Genomic DNA, 19,369 nt, shown 5'->3' with positions numbered 1-19,369 from the left:
AGTTGGTTTTCTCACTTCTCAGAGTTATGAAGGACAGGAAAGTTGCTTCGCTTTGCTAAAAAAAAATAACAATATTCAACAACAAATCAGGGCCTTTGATATCTTCTTGAATGCCTTTTGCTCAAAATTATTTTAACCGAAACTGTCAAAACTAATAATTACAAAGTTTATAATTTTTCATTCCTATTTTATTCTGACAATTTCCTTAATTAACAAAATCAACAATTACAAAGACAACAGACTGACAGGTTTTTTAAACACAAAAACAAAATTAAATTAGCGTGGCCTTGGAATTTCACACAGTTATAATTATTCAAAATATTCAACAAATAAACTTACCCATTTTGAGTGAAGTGAGTACTAACGTACTGCTTGAAAAGTAACCACAAACTTGATAAAAAAACAAGTACAACATGAACACTGGTATTAAAAATACAATAATTACATTACTTATATTAAAAAAGCAATACTATCAAAAAATCGCTGTTAGCCGTGAAGGCCCGGTTGCTATAATATGTGAATTTTAACCGATTAATTTTCAGGCACTACTTTCTTATTTATGATCTCATGCTTGACGGTGAAGGAAATGTATGTGCCGGTATTTAGAGGCAGTTTTTGGGGGTATTGTTATAATTAGTATCGGTATTCCGTATTTTACTTTTATCCAGTTAACGTTTGGAGGAAATATTCTTTGAGTAAGAGCCGAGATGGCCCAGTGGTTAGAACGCGTGCATCTTAACCGATGATTTCGGGTTCAAACCCAGGCAGGCACCACTGAGTTTTCATGTGCTTAATTTGTGTTTATAATTCATCTCGTGCTCGGCGGTGAAGGAAAACATCGTGAGGAAACCTACATGTGTCTAATTTCAACGAAATTCTGCCACATGTGTATTCCACCAACCCGCATTGGAGCAGCGTGGTGGAATATGCTCCATACCTTCTCCTCAAACGGGAGAGGAGGCCTTAGCCCAGCAGTGGGAAATTTACAGGCTGATTATGTATTTATGTATTCTTTGAGTATTAGATTATTTTAAAAGTTTAAAAAAAAGGTATTTTTAAATAAAAATTATAAGTCAAATCAAATGTAATCAAGTCAAATTATTCTTTATTAAGGTACGCTTTTACTAGCAATTTTCAATCGTAATTTAAATGAATTATATAAATATTTAGGCTGTTCGGAATGTAAATTTTGCCAAGAAGAACAGACAAGAAATTTAGTATTTGCTCTTTTTCAACACTTCAAGTGCAAAGTTATGTCAATGAAGTATAATTAAATTTATACATACATCTTAAAGTCAAGAAGATGTAACTTCACGCATTTTTATCATCTATGTTGTCGTAACATATAGTGTTTATGTAGAAATATGTCTTATATATTAGTGTTAATTAATAAACAATTAAAATTAATTGGCAAAGCTTATTATAAGTCTCAGTCTCTCTAAATAATTGACGAAGAGTTAAATGCCAATTAAGTTACTCCTTCGCAAAAATAAAAAAACATTTCATCAAAATTTATTTTCAGACAAGAGTTATATTTTTTTTTAATATAAAAAAGAGATGTTTCTATTGCTATTTCTTATTTCAAATTTAGAAGAATATTTTGTAAGTAAAATTGAAGTATCAATTAAGTCAATTTAAAATAATGAGCTGTACTCTGTTTTCCAGTACCTTGAGATGACATTTAAATTTCAAGATAAGCTATTATGACATAACTAAAGTTTTCATGAATATCTTAAAAGCCGAGCGATTTAAGTTATGCAGTTATTTAAGCCACTCAGTTACTTTAATTGCTTTTGTTTACTTAACTTAAATCTCTTTAATTTTTGTCAACAATTATGGTAACTTAACATTTAAGGGTTATTCAGTAACCATGTAGTTTTAAGTTATAAATAGGCATTTGATACTTTTGTCTTTTGTTTACTAAAGACAATATTTAAAAATATAATATATATATATATCTTAAATTGTATATATCTTGTACATATTAAAAACTAGCTATACATTGCCGAGGGTCAGTGTAGATAGACGGAAAAGAGAGGAGAGATTTCATATAACTTCATTTATCAACTTTAGAATAAGTTATACATAATTATTCGTATCTAGATCTACGCACAATTCTAAAGATTGTCTGATGGTGACTTCAAAAGTCAATCGAATCGGAAAGTATAATCTCTTAAATTTAAATTGGCATGTCCGTTATAAAAATTAAAGTATGTTAATGTAATCGAACGTTAATTTTTTTTAATCGACTTTTGACTTATTTTATTCTCTGTGGAAAAAGGGATAAGTAGTTTTGGCGGGCTTCATTTACCCTAAAAATTGTTTTGGCCGCTAATATTGGAAAAACTCTTCTTCAGCAAAAATTGTTACTTTTTAAACACTAGGTAGATTACACTGATACAAACTGACGGTTCTCTCTGCCAATAAAGCGAAAAATATAGTGTCACATTTTCATTCGAAGTGAGAGTTAATAAGTATTATTATCTTTCAGGTTTTTTCGTGTTTAAACGTGTTATATTTTACGATGAAATCTGCATTCCTTCAATTAGTTAATTATTAATCCTTAATTTATCAAATAAAATACTCGTTCATTCATACAGTAAATTTGAACATCATACATGTTTTATTTTAATAAAAAATGAGTCTTTTTTTGTTTTTATCTCGAGGTATTTGCGTCTCGAAGATCCTATTCTATTTAAGTCAACATTTACTTGGTTTACTTGGTGGTAGGGCCTTGTGCAATCCCGTCTGGGTACGTACCACCCATTCATCAGATATTCTACCGCTAAAAAGCAGTAATCAGTATTTGTGTGTTCCGGTTTGAAGGGTGAGTGAGCGATAGTAACTACAGACACAAGAGACATATCATCTTAGTTCTCAAGGTTGGTGCCTCAACTAAAATAAATGGTACTGAATATATTAAAAGCGTAAAAGTTTAAATGTAAAATTCTTAGATAATGTTGATTATATAATTCTTACATATTATGAATGTAAATCTCAGATATATATAAAATCTTAAAGGTAAATTTGAGGTAATTAACCTTACTTTTGAAATCAGTTGACTGTGTTTTCTTTGGGAAGTGAACGTGTAATGTAATGTATTCTTTCGACGCTGGAGACAATACAATTTAGCAGACTATGTAGCGTAAACTTAAGGCTAATATGGCCGCCACGTAAAAGGTTGTTTATAAATGTTTTAAGAGGAGCGTAAAGAATGGAAGGTAACTTTTATTTATATGTAATTTTACATCTCAATCGATTTTATAAAAACCAACATATTAGCCATTTTAGTACAAGTTAATATAGATAAATTTGACTAGAATTTGGACATGACATAGCATGTTAATGAGGAAGTTTATTATTAAACTGAAGTATATTAATTCGATGAGATAAATTGGACTATTATATGAGTGACCTTGATGATCATCCTGCACTTATGATCGATGAGCAAACTGCGCAGTACATATTATAGTGCTCAAGTTTGCACGCAAATACCACTGCACTAACACACTCTATTCGCACGTAAAAAATCCGATACGATCGATGAAAGGGCTCAGACGCAAAACCAACAATTTTAAGTGTTTTCTCAGACATTGGAGTGTAAGCACTGCCGAGTTCCTGACATGACGAATTTTTCGAACGGGGAAACGATTACCTTTCAATTAGCAGACCTGGATGTTGAACCTAGAACCTCGGCTTCTGTAGCCTTTAAAGCTACTGTACCAACAAAGCTGTTGTTTTATAACAGGCGTAAATGTTATATCTAAACTATGGTTATAAAAGCGAAAGTAGCTTTGACTGTATGTTGCTCTTTTAACTAAACCGAATTTGATATAAGAAAGCTTGAATTCCAATTAAGGACATAGGCTTTTTTATGTCTAACACTTGACAACCAACCACTAAAACGCGAGTATTTCGTACAAAAACTTAAAAAAATGCTATTTATGTAGGTATATAAATAGCATTTTTTTTATATACATTCAAAAGTTCAATTGATTCTAAGGCTATTCAAATATCGTAACGATGTTTTATCGTGTTGTGTAAATACATGCAGATAACGAATTGGAAACTCATTAGTTCGAAGTTTGAGAGACTCTTAGGCTTAAGTGATATCAGGTAGGAGGATATTAAATCAATCGTGTTGCCAACTATCCATCATTGGGCCAATGAAGAGAAGTGCCAAGTTATGCCAGGTGCCTTTTGACTATGCTAGATAGTCGAACTATTCATACGAGATTGTTAGAGTGAACACTGCAAAGTGCGTCATCCACGATGTAGATGATTTACTATTTCATGTTATTATTAAAATATCGTACACCGTCGTTAATGTTTTTTTTTAAAAAGCATTATTGGTACATATCCTATTTTAGTATTAAATAAGATTAAAATTTTAATGTCCTCCTGAATAAATTCCGGCCAAGGCAGCTAAACCGACATTATATCTGTGCAGATGTGAAAGTGTGTGCTCGAACACAGATATACCTTCTTTTTTTCACTCACATAGTCTCACTTTGATTTGACACAACACAATGGGACAGAAATCAAATTTTTATTATTTTAATCCATGAGTACCGTATTTATAAGTCTATAGTATATAGTCTACAGAGTATCTACTGAGTTTCATTCTGAGTTACATTCCGAACCGGTGGTAGCTTCACTTAATATAGTTTTGTAAAATGACGATTGAAAATTGTACTTGTAAAATCCTACTTGAATAAAATATATTTTGATTTTGATCATTGAATGAATTTCACGATTTTTGAATGTTAAAATAACGTGTCTATCAGTTTTATTGCATTGTTTTTATCGAAATCGGTTGATTTATTTATAAATATCTATAATCTGCTTTATATTCTATTTATTAGTATTTTTTTGTATTTATGTATTTGCTATATTTATTGAGTTGTATTCGTTATTATTTCATAATGTAAGTTTTTACTGCACCACCATATTGCCGTCTTCCATACACATTATCCTTCTAACCCAAAGGTTGTCTGGAAGAAATGGCTTATAAGCCATAAGACCGCCTTTTGCTTGGCCAATTTTCTTTTAAAGAAAATATATTTTGTATCTTTTTGTATATTTGGTGTGCAATAAAGAGTTAAATAAATAAATAAATAATAGTTTCTTAATTGTTTGATGGTAATGCAACAAACTTTCCGCCTGATCCACAATACCTTCACGTCAAATAACTTTTCACAGGGTTTGTCACGTGGAATATCCACGTGACAAACCCATTATTAAACTTATTAATTTATAAATAGAATTATGAATTCTAAAAATAAAAAATACGGTTAAGAAAAAAAGACGGATGCTTACGTTGAGTACGGATCGCTGGTTTGGTAGACGCTGATTGATTAGTCTCATATACAAATTTAGGTAGTTATTTTAGTGATTTTAATAAACACATGTAAATAAAACACTTGGTATTTTCAATAAGTTGTGTAATATAGTAGTTAAGGCTGGATAGATCATTAGAAATGTTGTATAAGTAATTTGTTTTCTAAATTACAAATTGAAATGGTATTTTTTACAAGTTTAATATTACTATTAGCAAATCCTTGAAGATATAAATAAACTTAGCTTATAAACTAAGGAAAAATAATTTTCTCGTTCCACGCTAATAACTTCTAAGTCTACACCTAAAATTGAAAAATGACACCGATTACACGAACGTTTGTAGAATATAAAAAAAAAAGAAACATTTAAATAAGTAATCAATTAATTTATTTCTAAATTGAGAATGTACATATTATTTTATGAACATGTATATATTATACATATGTCGAAGCATCAATAAGTTTAATTAGGAATCATCATACAATGGCAACGTTCTGCGAAGATCACGTGACGAGTTGAAGTGAATATCGAAAAATATATTACTAACGGGAACGATTAGACTTTCATTTCGAAAATCATCATGAACGTGTTCTAGAGTGGAGACCGCGTCTCGGCAAACGTAGTGTAGGACGTCCTCAGGCTCGGTGGAGTGACGATTTGCGCAAGACGGCTGGCAGAAGCTGGATGCGAGTAGCCGAAGATAGATCACAGTGGCGTGCAAATGGAGAGGCCTATGTCCAGCAGTGGACAAGTGTGGGCTGCTGATGATGATGATGATCATGTCTGATAACAAGTTGACGCCTGACCCCTCGTTATATACATTTGTTTTAAACTTATGGATATCCATAGGTACAAATAAACAAAGAACCTGTCTTTTATATAATATCAATATATATAATTATAAATATAATATTTTTCTGGGCAAATATCTGGGGCAAAACATGTTTTAAGTGAACGCGAATGAAGTTGTAGTCCCTAGTCGCAATGAGCAAATAAAATGGCTTATTTTATGCGAATGTCTACTTGAGGATAAAATTACAGCCTTCCATCTTCGTTCCTAACTTTGCTGAAAATTGTTTTGTACACGTCAAAGGCAAAGGGAAGTGCAGTCGAGTTACCTCGTCTTATACGTGTACGTCACAAAAGAGCTAATATTTTAAATTCACGGAGGAAATAAGTTGAACATGTCACTTTATTATTATTTGGAATATTTAATGTACATTTCTTTTTTATTATATGAGTAAGCGTACAGGCAGATTGACCACCTGATGATAAGTGGTCACCACCACCCATAGAAATAAGCACTGCAAGAAATTAATCATAGATATAATTGCGCCACCAACGTTGGGACTTGGGAGCTAAGATGTTATGCCCCTTGTGTCTGTAGTTACACTGACTCACTCATAATTTAAACCAGAATAGAACAACACAAAGCATTGCTGCTTGGCGGTAGAATACATGATGAGTAGGTAGTACATACTCAGACGGGTTTGCACAAAACCTACCGCCAGGTTGTATTGTAATCAAATTGCTTTTAGATACGAATTCTTTTGTTATTTAACTTATAGTAGATTTAAGTACGATTTACACAGACTACTGACACCAAATTAACAGATAGTAAAAGGAATACATTTTAGGTTTTGATAATTATTTTTTTGTTTAGATAAAATTCTCTCTCTATCTCAGCCGAAGGACGTCCACTGCTGGACATCGGCCCTCTCCAAAGATCGCCACAACGACCGGACTTGTGCAGCCCGCAACGACCGAGTATATTAACGTTAACAAAAATATATCAGAAAACACTTGGATAATACATATAGGTATGTTAAAAATAACAAAATACAAACGAAAATATGTCAAATAAAGAAAAATAAATTTGTTTCTTATATATTAACAAGCAAACCATAATGTTACAAGGTAAAATAACAATTAATTCACTAAAGTGTAAATTTGTCTCAAGGTGGATATGTCATGTCGCACGAGTTTCAGTCTATTGTTGTTTATTTTAGTGAAAATTACCCGAGTTAGCGTTAAATTATTGTACAAACTGTTGATATCAAGATCTAAATATAAATATTGACTATAAAATGTATACGCAACATTAAGGCTGTGAATAGATTTAAGAGCCCGCGACAGTTATTTGTTCTTAATATTATCGTACCGAAATCGCAAGTTAAGTAAACTTTTTGATTAATTTTTTCAAGTTATGTAAATACTTTAAATTGCATATTCCATTTGTGTGGAGGTTTATGTGGCATTATTTCACCTGACACATGCTGGTGATCTCACAATGATTTCCTCCAGTGGCAAACACGTGATGAAATTATAAGTATAAATTAAGAACATTAAAACTCAGTCCTCATTCGGATGTGAACCCGCAATCTCCGGTCTATATTCACGAGTTCTAACCACTGGGCCATATCGATTCTATGAAAATATAAAAATGCATTAAAAGCAAATAAAAGTAAATTATAACAATCTTTTTTTATATATCCTCTTTTTGCTTTATTTAACACTCCTTTTAGATCGAAAAGCTTATTCATATTCATGATGATCCCAAAAGGCCTTCGGGGTAAGTGATCGTTTTTCTTTTCTGTAGCTATTTATAGCTGCCCTTTGCAGGGACTCCATTTTCTTCGTGACGTATAATTTTAAAATTAAACTATACTATTTATTAAATGTAATATTTTATGTTATTTTTATAGACTACACTAGAGTACATAACACTTATTAATATCTTATACAAAAACTATTACAAAAAGGAACATAATAATAGCAACGCGTCGCCACACGTTATGATAGTTTGATTTTTTTTTTATTAATTTTTTAGTTCTAAGGACATGTTGTCCGTGCTTTTGGTGTATTTTATATTTAATTTGTATTTTTTTTGTGTTCCCTGTTTTTATTAACAGACAGCATTACAATTTAAGTTTTGAAGTTGTTTTTATCTGTATACGGTACACATATGCAATTTAAATGTCTGGTAAGTATCTGTGCCTTTATAAAGCCTTATGAAAGTTCAAATTCGGTGCGGTGAAAGGTCGCCATGCGCCTGCGTCTCTCTAATAATTTCGATGTTTTATATCTGCCAGGCACTGCTCATTATTTTGACAATGAAATAAATAAAATTAAACTGTATGTCTGTGCTTTCGAAATTTGATTTTTTTTTTAAATTTGATATTATACCATTTTATAGATTTCAAAATCAAATTACCATTGCTTTAGTTAATTTATGATTGCTTGTTAAGTTAATCAAAATCAGTAAAAAATGATAAATATTTATTATAAGCAGTATACATGGTACTGTTAAGTATTTATTTCGGTGTAGTTATTCAATAATTCTAACAAATAAAAATATATATAAATTATATTTGTTATTCATTACCGCAAGGTTTTAATCTCGCGGCTTTAATCTTAACTAACAAAAGCATGCTTTCATAGATATTAAACATTGGTCATACTTTATAAGTACAACGTATAATAATATTAATTTAATTAATTTTATATGAAATACCGAATATGTCTCGTGTAATCTTTTTTATCGTGTTGTTTTAAAACGTCTACAACAAGTTCCTATAAGTGTCTTATGTAAGGAGTCTGGAACTATGTACTGGTGAATAAAACTGGTGGTCAGTGCATAAATTATGGGCGATGTTTCCTAGTTTTAATATCTGTGGCATCATTACGTATGGGTAAAGGAATTGCTATGACATTGTTGCTATTGAATATTACTTTTATGTTTCTTTGATTAACATTGAAATATTAGAAATAAGATTTGTTTACTAATAAGAATGAAATTAATGTCATTGAAAGTAAGTGTAATTTATTTATTTTTTGTTTTCTTTAATACGTATATTGTGAACCTTATTCTTAGAAATCTTAATAAAACAGCTCTCACTTCTAAACTAGTATGAAAAATGCGTCAGAAGTCAGTTCCTTCAGATACATTTTTATTTTTAATTAAAATTATAAAGAAATTGCCCCTAAAAGTATTCTTGTTACTTCAAAAATAGTTTAGATTAATTTGGATATCTAAGTTTTGATATAGAATAGACATATCAGTAAGGAGTGGCTACTCACCCTTATCTACAGATCCCATTTCCCTACCCCACCTGAATACCAACAGATACTTTTGGAGAACAAATGTGTTCATTATGTTATTGCAATATAATGAAGACGTATATAATATTATTTATATTGATTTTATTGTTTAGTTTACCATACATTACATACACGAAAAGGGTCCGAACCTCTTAACTAGGAGACCCCCATATCTTAGGGGCCTGTGCCTTCCCAAGCAATGCTTGTATTTGTTAGAATTATTATAAGAATTACATTTCATTCTTTAGTTAAAAAAACATAGTGTATAATATATATAAGTATGTATGTTACTTTATCATTTAGATTTCCTAGGGTCTTCGTTATAGGAATAAGATTTAAACAACTTTATTATTATTATTATTATTAATACTAAGCAGTCGTCGTTGTTAATTTTTTGTTTTGTTATATCACCTATTTTTCTTACATATATTTAATGTATGTATTTATTTATTTATTTATTTATTTATTTATAAACACTTTATTGCACACAAAAGACAAAAGATACAGTGTACATAACATTACAAGAACATATAACAAAAAAGAGAAGCGTGCAAAGGCGGTCTTATTGCTTAAAGCAATCTCTTACAGACAACCCTTTAGAGTAAGAATTTGTCTGTGGGAAACGGGATGGTGCAAACAAGCATGTTTTATTCTTAAACAACTAAAAATTAATCTTTAAATAATACAAATAATATATAACAAAATACATATATATAAGTTTAATAAATACATATGTATTATATATACCAAATAATTATATATTTGGGTATGTATTTATTATAGTATACATATATGTATATTTATATTATATATATTTATTGTTATCTGTGTATTGTGTACTACTATATTATGTATTTATACTATAGGCAAACTGAATTAAAATTACTGTACCCTTCCCATGTATGTAAATATTATGGTCCTCTGACCAAAGGTTGCCTGGAAGAGATCGCTGCTTAGCGATGCAACTTTTGTGTAACAAAATTGTAATTTTTAGTTTTATGTTTGGGTGCAATAAAGAGTTAATAAATAAATAAATATAATTGACAAGTTTATTTTTCCTATTTTATAAATCTTATTTGGCGGGAATCTTCTCAATTTTTTATGGATAACTTTAATAAAGGCTGTTTATTCTAAAAGAGAAAGTACATCTGAGGCAATGGTAGCTAATGTGATTAAGCAACGATTTATGAAACGTTTGGAGAGCTTTTACAACTACTCCTTTACTTTGTCCTAAAAAATAAAATAAATACAGGTCGTTTTAAAGGATTTTTTTTAAATGTGTGTATCTTGAAAGATTTTTCTTTTGAAAATAATTCTTTCTTTTGAAATAATTAGCTCATACAAAAAGTTAAAAAAAATACGTTTATCTTTGTTCTCACGATTGAGATAAAAGTTATACAATTCAAATAAATAAAATGTATTGATCGAAGATTGCTATCGCGATACGTAATAAGTATAAAAGTCGATAAGTGCCTTTGTATAAAGACTGCGGCTCGTATTCGAGGAAAGCTGTCGTTATTTTCAAGTGAAAGGTGCGTGAAGTGGAAAAAATTCATCGTAAAAAAAATTTTTTAAAAAACAAAAATGTACTCAAGTTTTTGCATACTTTATCTGAGTTTGATATCGCTAGCTCGGGCATTTTTCTTGCTTGGAGGTAACTTTTACACCAACACAATGTTTATTATATTTTCAGAAGAACTTTATTGTTTGTGAAAGTTCCAAAGACTTGTATTTGATTTTGTTATACCAGATCTATCTTGTTATTTTTTGGAAAATAGCTTTAGGTTAAATTTATGAATTATTCAAGACTAATTTACTAGTGGACATAGTGCTCTACGCGGTTAAAAACTCGTTGAACTCATCAAACAGACTCAGACGTGATGTTATGTAGTCTATAACCTTTGCGGGCTTAAACCGGAGTTCATGTTCATATGTTTATTTAATCTAGTGCGGTGAAAGAAAACATTGTGAGGAAACCGGTATGTTTCGAAATTACATATATCACGAGATCTCGAAACTATATTGCCGACTGACTTGGAATTTCTTAGATAGGTACTCCTTCCGTAAAGTAGACGCTGACTTTAAACTTGGAATTTAAACATCAATCGAATACATTTTTCTAAATTTCTTAATCATGAAGTTCCTCATGACGTTTGTATGATTACTCATACGAAGTCGAGACGGGCAGCTATATTGGCTACATAGGCATTCACCTGCCTGCATTGGAGCAACGTGTCGAAAGAGTTCTAATACCTTGAAGGGAAAAAGGTCTTTGTTCAGCAGTTGGACTTACAGATTTTTACTTTTTACGCAAAAAATGTTTGATAGATATTAATCAAATACTTAAGAGGAAAAAAATTCAGGATATCATTTTTCTGTCTCTTGTTTTATAATGTCCGCACATAAAGGCGTATTTTTCTCTCTATAAAAGTCAAAGTCACGGCAAGACCATATTTTATTTCGTAACTCCGGGCAAGAATAAATTATACATATATTTTTCTTTGATAAACGTAATATAAAACACATCGTATCTAGAATTCGTTGAGCCTAAAACGCGGGCGGAATAAATTTCAGAAAAGCTTAAAAACACTAGTTTTTTTTTTTTAATATTAAATAATTTTTTGTAGTTCTCGCACTCAAGTGTAAATACAGATATATTTATATTAAATCATTTTATTTCATTTGTAAATACTAAAGAGATTGATGAGAAGGTATAGGACGAGACTGAGTATTTTTGTCTACCATTTTAGCATAAACAGACACGGATCTTTTTATGCTAAAATAGTAGTAACATATCACGGAAGTACGGAGTAACATATCAACATGTTACGGAACAGGACGATATGTTACTTCTAATATTATTAACGATTGGTTGAGATTTCTGCGATGATAAATATAATTAATGATTGAGATGTTTATTGGCTGATATAATTCTAGATTACGAGTATCAGTTTATATATATATATATAAGTAAAGCAATTTTTTACATATATTGTGTTAAATAATTATTCTTATAATCGGCGGTGAATGAAAACGTCACGGATACACTTGCTTAACTTGGATGAGATTCTGCCTCATGGGTAACAATCGACTCGAAATTGAGCAGCGTGGGATAAGCTCCAAACTTATCCCCTTTATCATACTTAAATTGATGTTTAAAGGATTATGAAATTGTAGGTAATTAAAATAAACGTCGTTTTATGGAAATACAATAATAACGTTGCAATAATTAAATTTCACAGATAATCAAGAGCCAGTGTTGTTCTGCATAAAGGTCTGTCCATTGTACTGCTCCCCACGAAGACATGACGAGGGTAAGAAAATGTTATTTGTGGTTACGACGTTTTATACTTTAATATAATATATTTTTAATCTTTTCAAACAATTTTAATTGAATAATTAGTCTTTATTAAATTCTACTAATATTAAATGTAAAACATGGTAATTTTGATTTCTAGTAGATTAATATTTCATATCGCAATTCCAATTTTATTTTATTTAAACTTTTGTAAAGGTAAATCGGATGCGAGAAAATATAAATACGATTTTATTGGATAAAAATATATATCAAGAAGTTGTTAATTGTAAAGTATTTGTTATGGAATTCATCGTTATGTAAATGAACCTCATTTCTCATTCGTGTTTTGTATTTTCAATCATAATTTATTTCATGACGAGAATTCGTTAAAAAGATCATCGCTTATTATTTATAAATTATGTAATATGTAATATCTTTATAAATAAAATGTAATTAAATTAATTATACAAATAAAATTGGCTAAGCTATCTGAAATATTAATCTACTAGAATCGAATCATTTAAGGTTATGTTGACAAAAAAGTTAATTTTATTGATAGACTGCAAATGGGCTATGTGATGCAAGCGAGAGCTTGGATGAAAATCTTTTCGAGCTGCCGCTGCCCAAAAACGGCTCTGACGTGTGTTGCCAGCCTATTTACCACAGATAAATAATAATCGATAGCAAGATATAAGATCGGATAGATTTTTTTTTCTATGAACATGTAGTATTTTAAATATTGTGTAATTTTTAAAGATCGAATGTTAAGACAATACCTTACAATGTAGATTGACGTTAATTGTTTTGACAGGAAGTATATAACAGTACAGCTTTACGATTCCTTTTATTGGTTCCTGTACAGATTATTACTCGTATCGCTGAATCGTAGTTCTGATTGTTGTGAAAACGTTTTAAGTTTGACTTTTTATTTATTTTTTCAAAATACTGAGATGTTCAAAATGTCATGCGTATACTTCAAATGCTGTCATCGTAGGTATTTAGGATACAATTTCTTTTAAAAATCTTTTCTAAAGTATGGCAAAGAATAATAACGTCTTAAGAACAAGCTCGGTAACTTTTATGATCTTGTTCATGTTTTATAAGTAAATTTAAAATGTCGCTAGATTTACAGATTTTCTATTTCTACTTTTACAGATAAAGTACTTTACAGTCGTAATTTTTTTCCACAAAAAGCCAATGTTACAAATTATCGCTATGAAAAAGATTCAGGAACAAGATCAGGGATCCGTTAAACTGCCACGAATGTAGGACAAACACAGAAGCGTATTTATTGCATGAGTCGATCTCATCTTCTTGATCTATTCCTTAATTGCATCAAGGCTAAGGGCTGACACGAAAACATTTTATCATTTACTTGATGTTAGGGCTTTGGACAAGCCCGTCTGGTCGGGTACCTGTGATATAAGTAATTCGTGTTGCTATGAGTAACAGTCGTACTTATTGTTATTGGGGGTTGCTATGGGCAACATCCTCTCTTGAGTAAACTAACAGGCAATTGAACGTGTATTTCTTATAATCCACAAACATCGTAGTACCACTCACTCATCATATATTCTCCAAGCAGGAATACTTTACATTGTTGTGATCCGGTCTGGAGGGTGAGTGAGATAGCTTAACAGGTATAAGGGACTACTTAGTTCCCAAGGTCGGTGGCGTATTGGAGGTGTAGGGAATGATTAAAATTTCTCACTGCAACAATGTCTATGGGCGGTGGTGACCATTTCACAGACAACTTCAAGTAGCCCATTTGCCTCTGTCCGTCTAGCTATTTCATAAAAAAAAATCGTATTGTCGATGATCGCATACTTGTCTTAACTCCAGATCATTTATGTGTTTCGTTTCGCTGGTGTGACGTCACGTCCGTTTGATTGCCTGTGGTTTTCTTTTGTTTTTCCTTATAACATGAACAGATATACAATTTTTTATTTTAATTATCATTTCAGATGCATCATCCCTTATTTACGTCGATGAACCACCACCATTTATACCTATAGACAACTGGCATGAACACGAGTTTATCCCCCACCATTTCGATCCGTACTACTTCTGTAAGCCACCGAAGCCTACCACTACCACTACTACACCAGCCCCTACCACAATGATGACGACCACAGAAGAACCCTCTTGGATATGCATGGTCTGCATGAAGAAATGCACAAAGTATCCCAAGTCGTAGAATAAAAACTAGAAATACAAAAATCGTTTTTTTTACTTTATCTGATGTACTTTAACCGAGGAGATCTTACTGAAATTATTCTTATCAGTTAAATTAACTTAAAGAGTGTGCTCTGCCAAGTTATTCCCTGTGCTTTTATCTAGGAACTCATTGTATAAATAAATAAATAAATAAATAAATATTGGACAACATCACATACATTACTCTGATCCCAATGTAAGTAGCTAAAGTACTTGTGTTATGGAAAATCAGAAGTAACGACGGTACCACAAACACTCAGACCCAAGACAACATAGAAAACTAAACTCTTTCTACATCGACTCGGCCGGGAATCGAACCCGGGACCTCGGAGTGGCGTACCCATGAAAACCGGTGTACACACTACTCGACCACGGAGGTCGTCTATTGTATAAATACCCTGTGCACACAAACGTACCATAACGTTTTGTTTTTAAATTCAGTGTGATGTTATGAGTATTACAATAACTTAAGAGGACAGTCCTTGCGGAACGCCTAAATAGCGCTTACTGTTTTCGAAATATCTTAAAACTGGAGCATTGATTATGGATGAAAAAAAACATTCAGTATCTTAATAGATAGATCTCAAGTTTCACCGCATGATATTTATAAAATTTGTATTAATAACTCAGTAAATTCATTGTCAACATCACTCCAAACACTGAAATCGACCTTTTCTATTATCATTTTTTAAGCTATTTAGCTGCAAGTTTATACATGTATTTTTGGTTAAATGGGGACACAAAAGTGTAAATAATAAGTTCACCGTGTTAAATTTCTATTATATCACATAATATTGTAGTAATTTTTATTTAAATATTGCTTACTTTTTGGCATTCGTCGTCCATACTTTTTAGTATGGAGAAAATCATTTGACGGTTTTGACTTATTATTCGACATCGCTGTCAATAAATTTTCAGTCCCTCCCCAGAGCCCAAGGTGGGAGCACGTCAGTTTTTATTTCGAGCCGAGTCTTATAATTTCTCGAATCGTCTACGCACACATAGACAAGTTAGCATAAGGGTGGGGCGCGAGTGTCGTGGGATGCAATTGTTAATTTTTACTTTTCAAGAGTTATCGACTATTAGTCAAGTCACATATTATTAAGTTAGTTCTTTGATAAATAAATATTTTTGTAATAATTAATAAAAATTTAACGATTTTAATTGGCTTTTTAATTACCCTGTATGAATCTACACCATGGCGTACGAATTTACCGCATTTACTGTACGAACGTACCCCTACCATACCAATACGTGGGGTACATTCGTACAATTATTTTATGTAGAAAAAAGCCTATAACCCTTTAACCTTTTGTCATAATAGTTTTGGAGTTTTTTGTAACAAACTATAATATATTTGTTACACTTAAGCACATAAACTAGGTAAATACGACAATTAATCACATCGTAAAAAAATAAAATCTGAAAAGTGTACGAAGGGTAACTTTTCCCCTAATGTTGAATTAAAAGTACAAAATTGTAAGGATGAACATAGTGAATACCCGAATGAACCTGAATGTAATGTAATTTTTGCACTATCCTACTTATTTTTTTCTCTTAATACGAAATTTAAAACAAACGCCAACTCATACCCAAACTCATGTCGTTTAGTTCGTCTGCTTAATTCCAAATTATTTAAATGCTTAATTAAAATAGTGCATAGTGCTAAGCAAAAACGGTTGATATACATTCCATTTTGTACTGATGCTATACTTAGTACCTTTCATGACCAGATACCGTCAGCGGGCCGCCCCCCTGATTTTTGTGTAATATAAAATAATTTTAATTGACTTGTTTAACCAAGAAGATTTATGTCTTTAGTTTTAGTTAATTAAAAAAAACTGATTAATATTTACCTCCATTATTTTTATTTATAATATTTAAGTAAGTGGTTATTTAATGTGTCTTAACGCCCTAATTCGTTATACCTACCAACCTTAAAATATCCAGAAAATAATAATTTAGTTAGAGGAGAGCAGTAGAATCAATAAAAATCATAATGTATATGAGGCATCTTAATGCACTCTGACCGCACCCTATGCTAACAAATAATTTATAATTGTGTTTGCGAGTGACAACCTTATAGCTAATACATTACTCATAAATAAATGTATTTTTATAAATCCTACGTTATTAACGCGCAATGAAAATTTTATTTATTCGTTGCAACGAAAACAAGCAACTAATTGTCTAGGGGGTGCGTACGATACACTGCACAATGCAAGTGTATTATTGGAAAGTACCTATGTGTGTGTTCTAAAATAAATTCCTACGCTTACAAACTATGCTCTTAAATGTTGTGTTTTCAATCATTTTATGAGATATTTTGATTGAGAAGTAACAATCAATTGATAGCGGCAGTGTTACCCCAAATTTTGCTGCCGAAGACATTTCGCGAATGGAACTGAACTATACCTTTGCCGTTTAGCATAAGCAGAAGTGCCAGAAAATTCAATTATTTCTCAAGCTATCATCTCCATATTGTACGTAGGCCTTTAAATGTTTAACATTTGGTTAATTAAATTTGACAACGTTTTTATTTACACTAAATCAATGTTAATTTGTTGTCATATTGAAGCTGTTTTTATTGTTAAATGCTATAAGGCGGTATTATTATTAAACTAAAGTAACATCTTTGTTTTGATAAACATGTTCAAAATGTTTGATAACAAGGATTATGTTGTAATTTATTTTACTCAACTTCTGCGTACATATTATATACTACATAAACTCTACACCGTTATATTATAAAGTAATGAGCAAGCTTCGTTTAGATAAGCAATCTTTAGGTATTAATATACTGACTTTAACTTTTCATTAGAACTGCACAATTCATAACATTAGCCATTTAAAGCAGTACAGCCATAGAAAATCGTCAGTACTACGCATATATTTTCTGAAATATATTAATATTAGCCAATTGGAATAACACATTTATAAACTATATGTAGGTTGCAGGTATGTAGGTTTCCTACATGGAGTGTCGTCGATTTTTTATTTATAATAACAATATATATATATTAATAAATTAGTCTATATTTCTCCTTACAAAACCAGACAATCGAAAATATATAAATTAAAGTGGATTTAATGATATGTCGATTACAAAAGAAGGCTGAACTTTGACGTGTCGTGTGTTTGATAACACATTGTTACGTAGAATTAAATGAGGAACCCGTTTACTGGACAAAGAGGTCCCTTTCAATTTACAAAAAGGATTAAAAAGGATCATTATTATTATAAAATACTCTATTGATATAAACACAAATATATTTAATATTTTTTATATATTTTAAACTAGCTGAACCAGCGGTTTTAACCGCGCGTAATTTATAGGTAAACTTATAGCACACAAACCGTCACCCCCATTTTTACGCCCCTCGAGGCGTAAATTGAAAAAGTAGCCTAAATCCTTCCCCCGGGACTTGACTCAACTCATCTATGTCCATACCAAATTTCATATGAATCGTTTCATCGGTTTAAACGCGAAGAGTTACAAAACAGAGTTACTTTCACATTTGTAATATTCTCATAGATAATGAATATGGTATTGTCATAATATCTTCAATAATTTTGCTGACGGCAAAGCATTGGCGTTATAAGAATTGGCTCATATATCTTACAATGTCTTTGTTTACAGTTGAAGGTGACTAACATAATGTCCTACCTAATATTATAAATACTAAAGTAAGTTTGCTTGTTTGTTACGCTCTTATATTCAACAATTCAACGATTATCATTAAATTTGGACATACATTAATACGGACATAGGGTACCTAACTCATATAGCCCCCAGTACAAAGACCTTAAATTGTTTTGACACAATTTCAATTCCAGGAATCGAGCATTCGAAAACGCAGCAGCGCCAAGATTTTTCGTATTAGAAAATTTTGTCGGACTCATCGCAAAAAGGGCACTCACAAAGTTTTACATTTATATGTGTCAAAACAATTTAAGGTCCTTGTACTGGGGACTAATACTCGGGTGAATTCACAGAAGGAATCTAGTTGATTATATAATCTCAGACTTTCTATAAAAATAAAACAATGACCTCAAAGTTGAATTGATGTCCATATAGCCAACGCTGGGCCTTCTCTCTTTTTAAGAAGGCTCATGCTCATCTCAGAATTCTACCACATTGCTCCTGCTTATTTCCATGGCGATCGATGGAACGGTATAGAAGTTTGATATGCTTCATAAAATCGTTTCTCCATGAATAAGTACACGTCAGTCGCAAGTTTCATGGTGACCTAAAAACAAATTGGAAATGTAAATCGAAAGACAACAATAAATTATAAATAAAATACTGATTTATAAATTGTTTTAAGAAATTTCAGGACACTTCACTAAAATAATTGGAGCAGTGGAGCGGTCCAATGAATACCACGTTTAAATAGGCTTTGTGATACTGAT

At 31.2% G+C, this 19,369-nt stretch overlaps 1 protein-coding gene across 1 annotated transcript in view; it reads left to right on the top strand.

Moving 5' to 3' along the window:
• Window positions 1-14,959, top strand: part of LOC113400490 (uncharacterized) — a 37,695-nt gene extending 22,736 nt beyond the window's left edge. Inside the window, exons 3-4 of the mRNA XM_064217578.1 lie at window positions 12,684-12,755; window positions 14,704-14,959. Coding sequence (XP_064073648.1) covers window positions 12,684-12,755; window positions 14,704-14,936 — 305 coding nt within the window. The 3' untranslated portion in view covers window positions 14,937-14,959. The remainder of the gene's footprint in view (window positions 1-12,683; window positions 12,756-14,703) is intronic.
• Window positions 14,960-19,369: the final 4,410 nt, after the last annotated feature.

Source organism: Vanessa tameamea, chromosome 17 (assembly GCF_037043105.1).
Source record: "Vanessa tameamea isolate UH-Manoa-2023 chromosome 17, ilVanTame1 primary haplotype, whole genome shotgun sequence".
Classification (NCBI taxonomy): domain Eukaryota; kingdom Metazoa; phylum Arthropoda; class Insecta; order Lepidoptera; family Nymphalidae; genus Vanessa; species Vanessa tameamea.
This window is presented reverse-complemented; position numbering and strand designations above follow the sequence as displayed.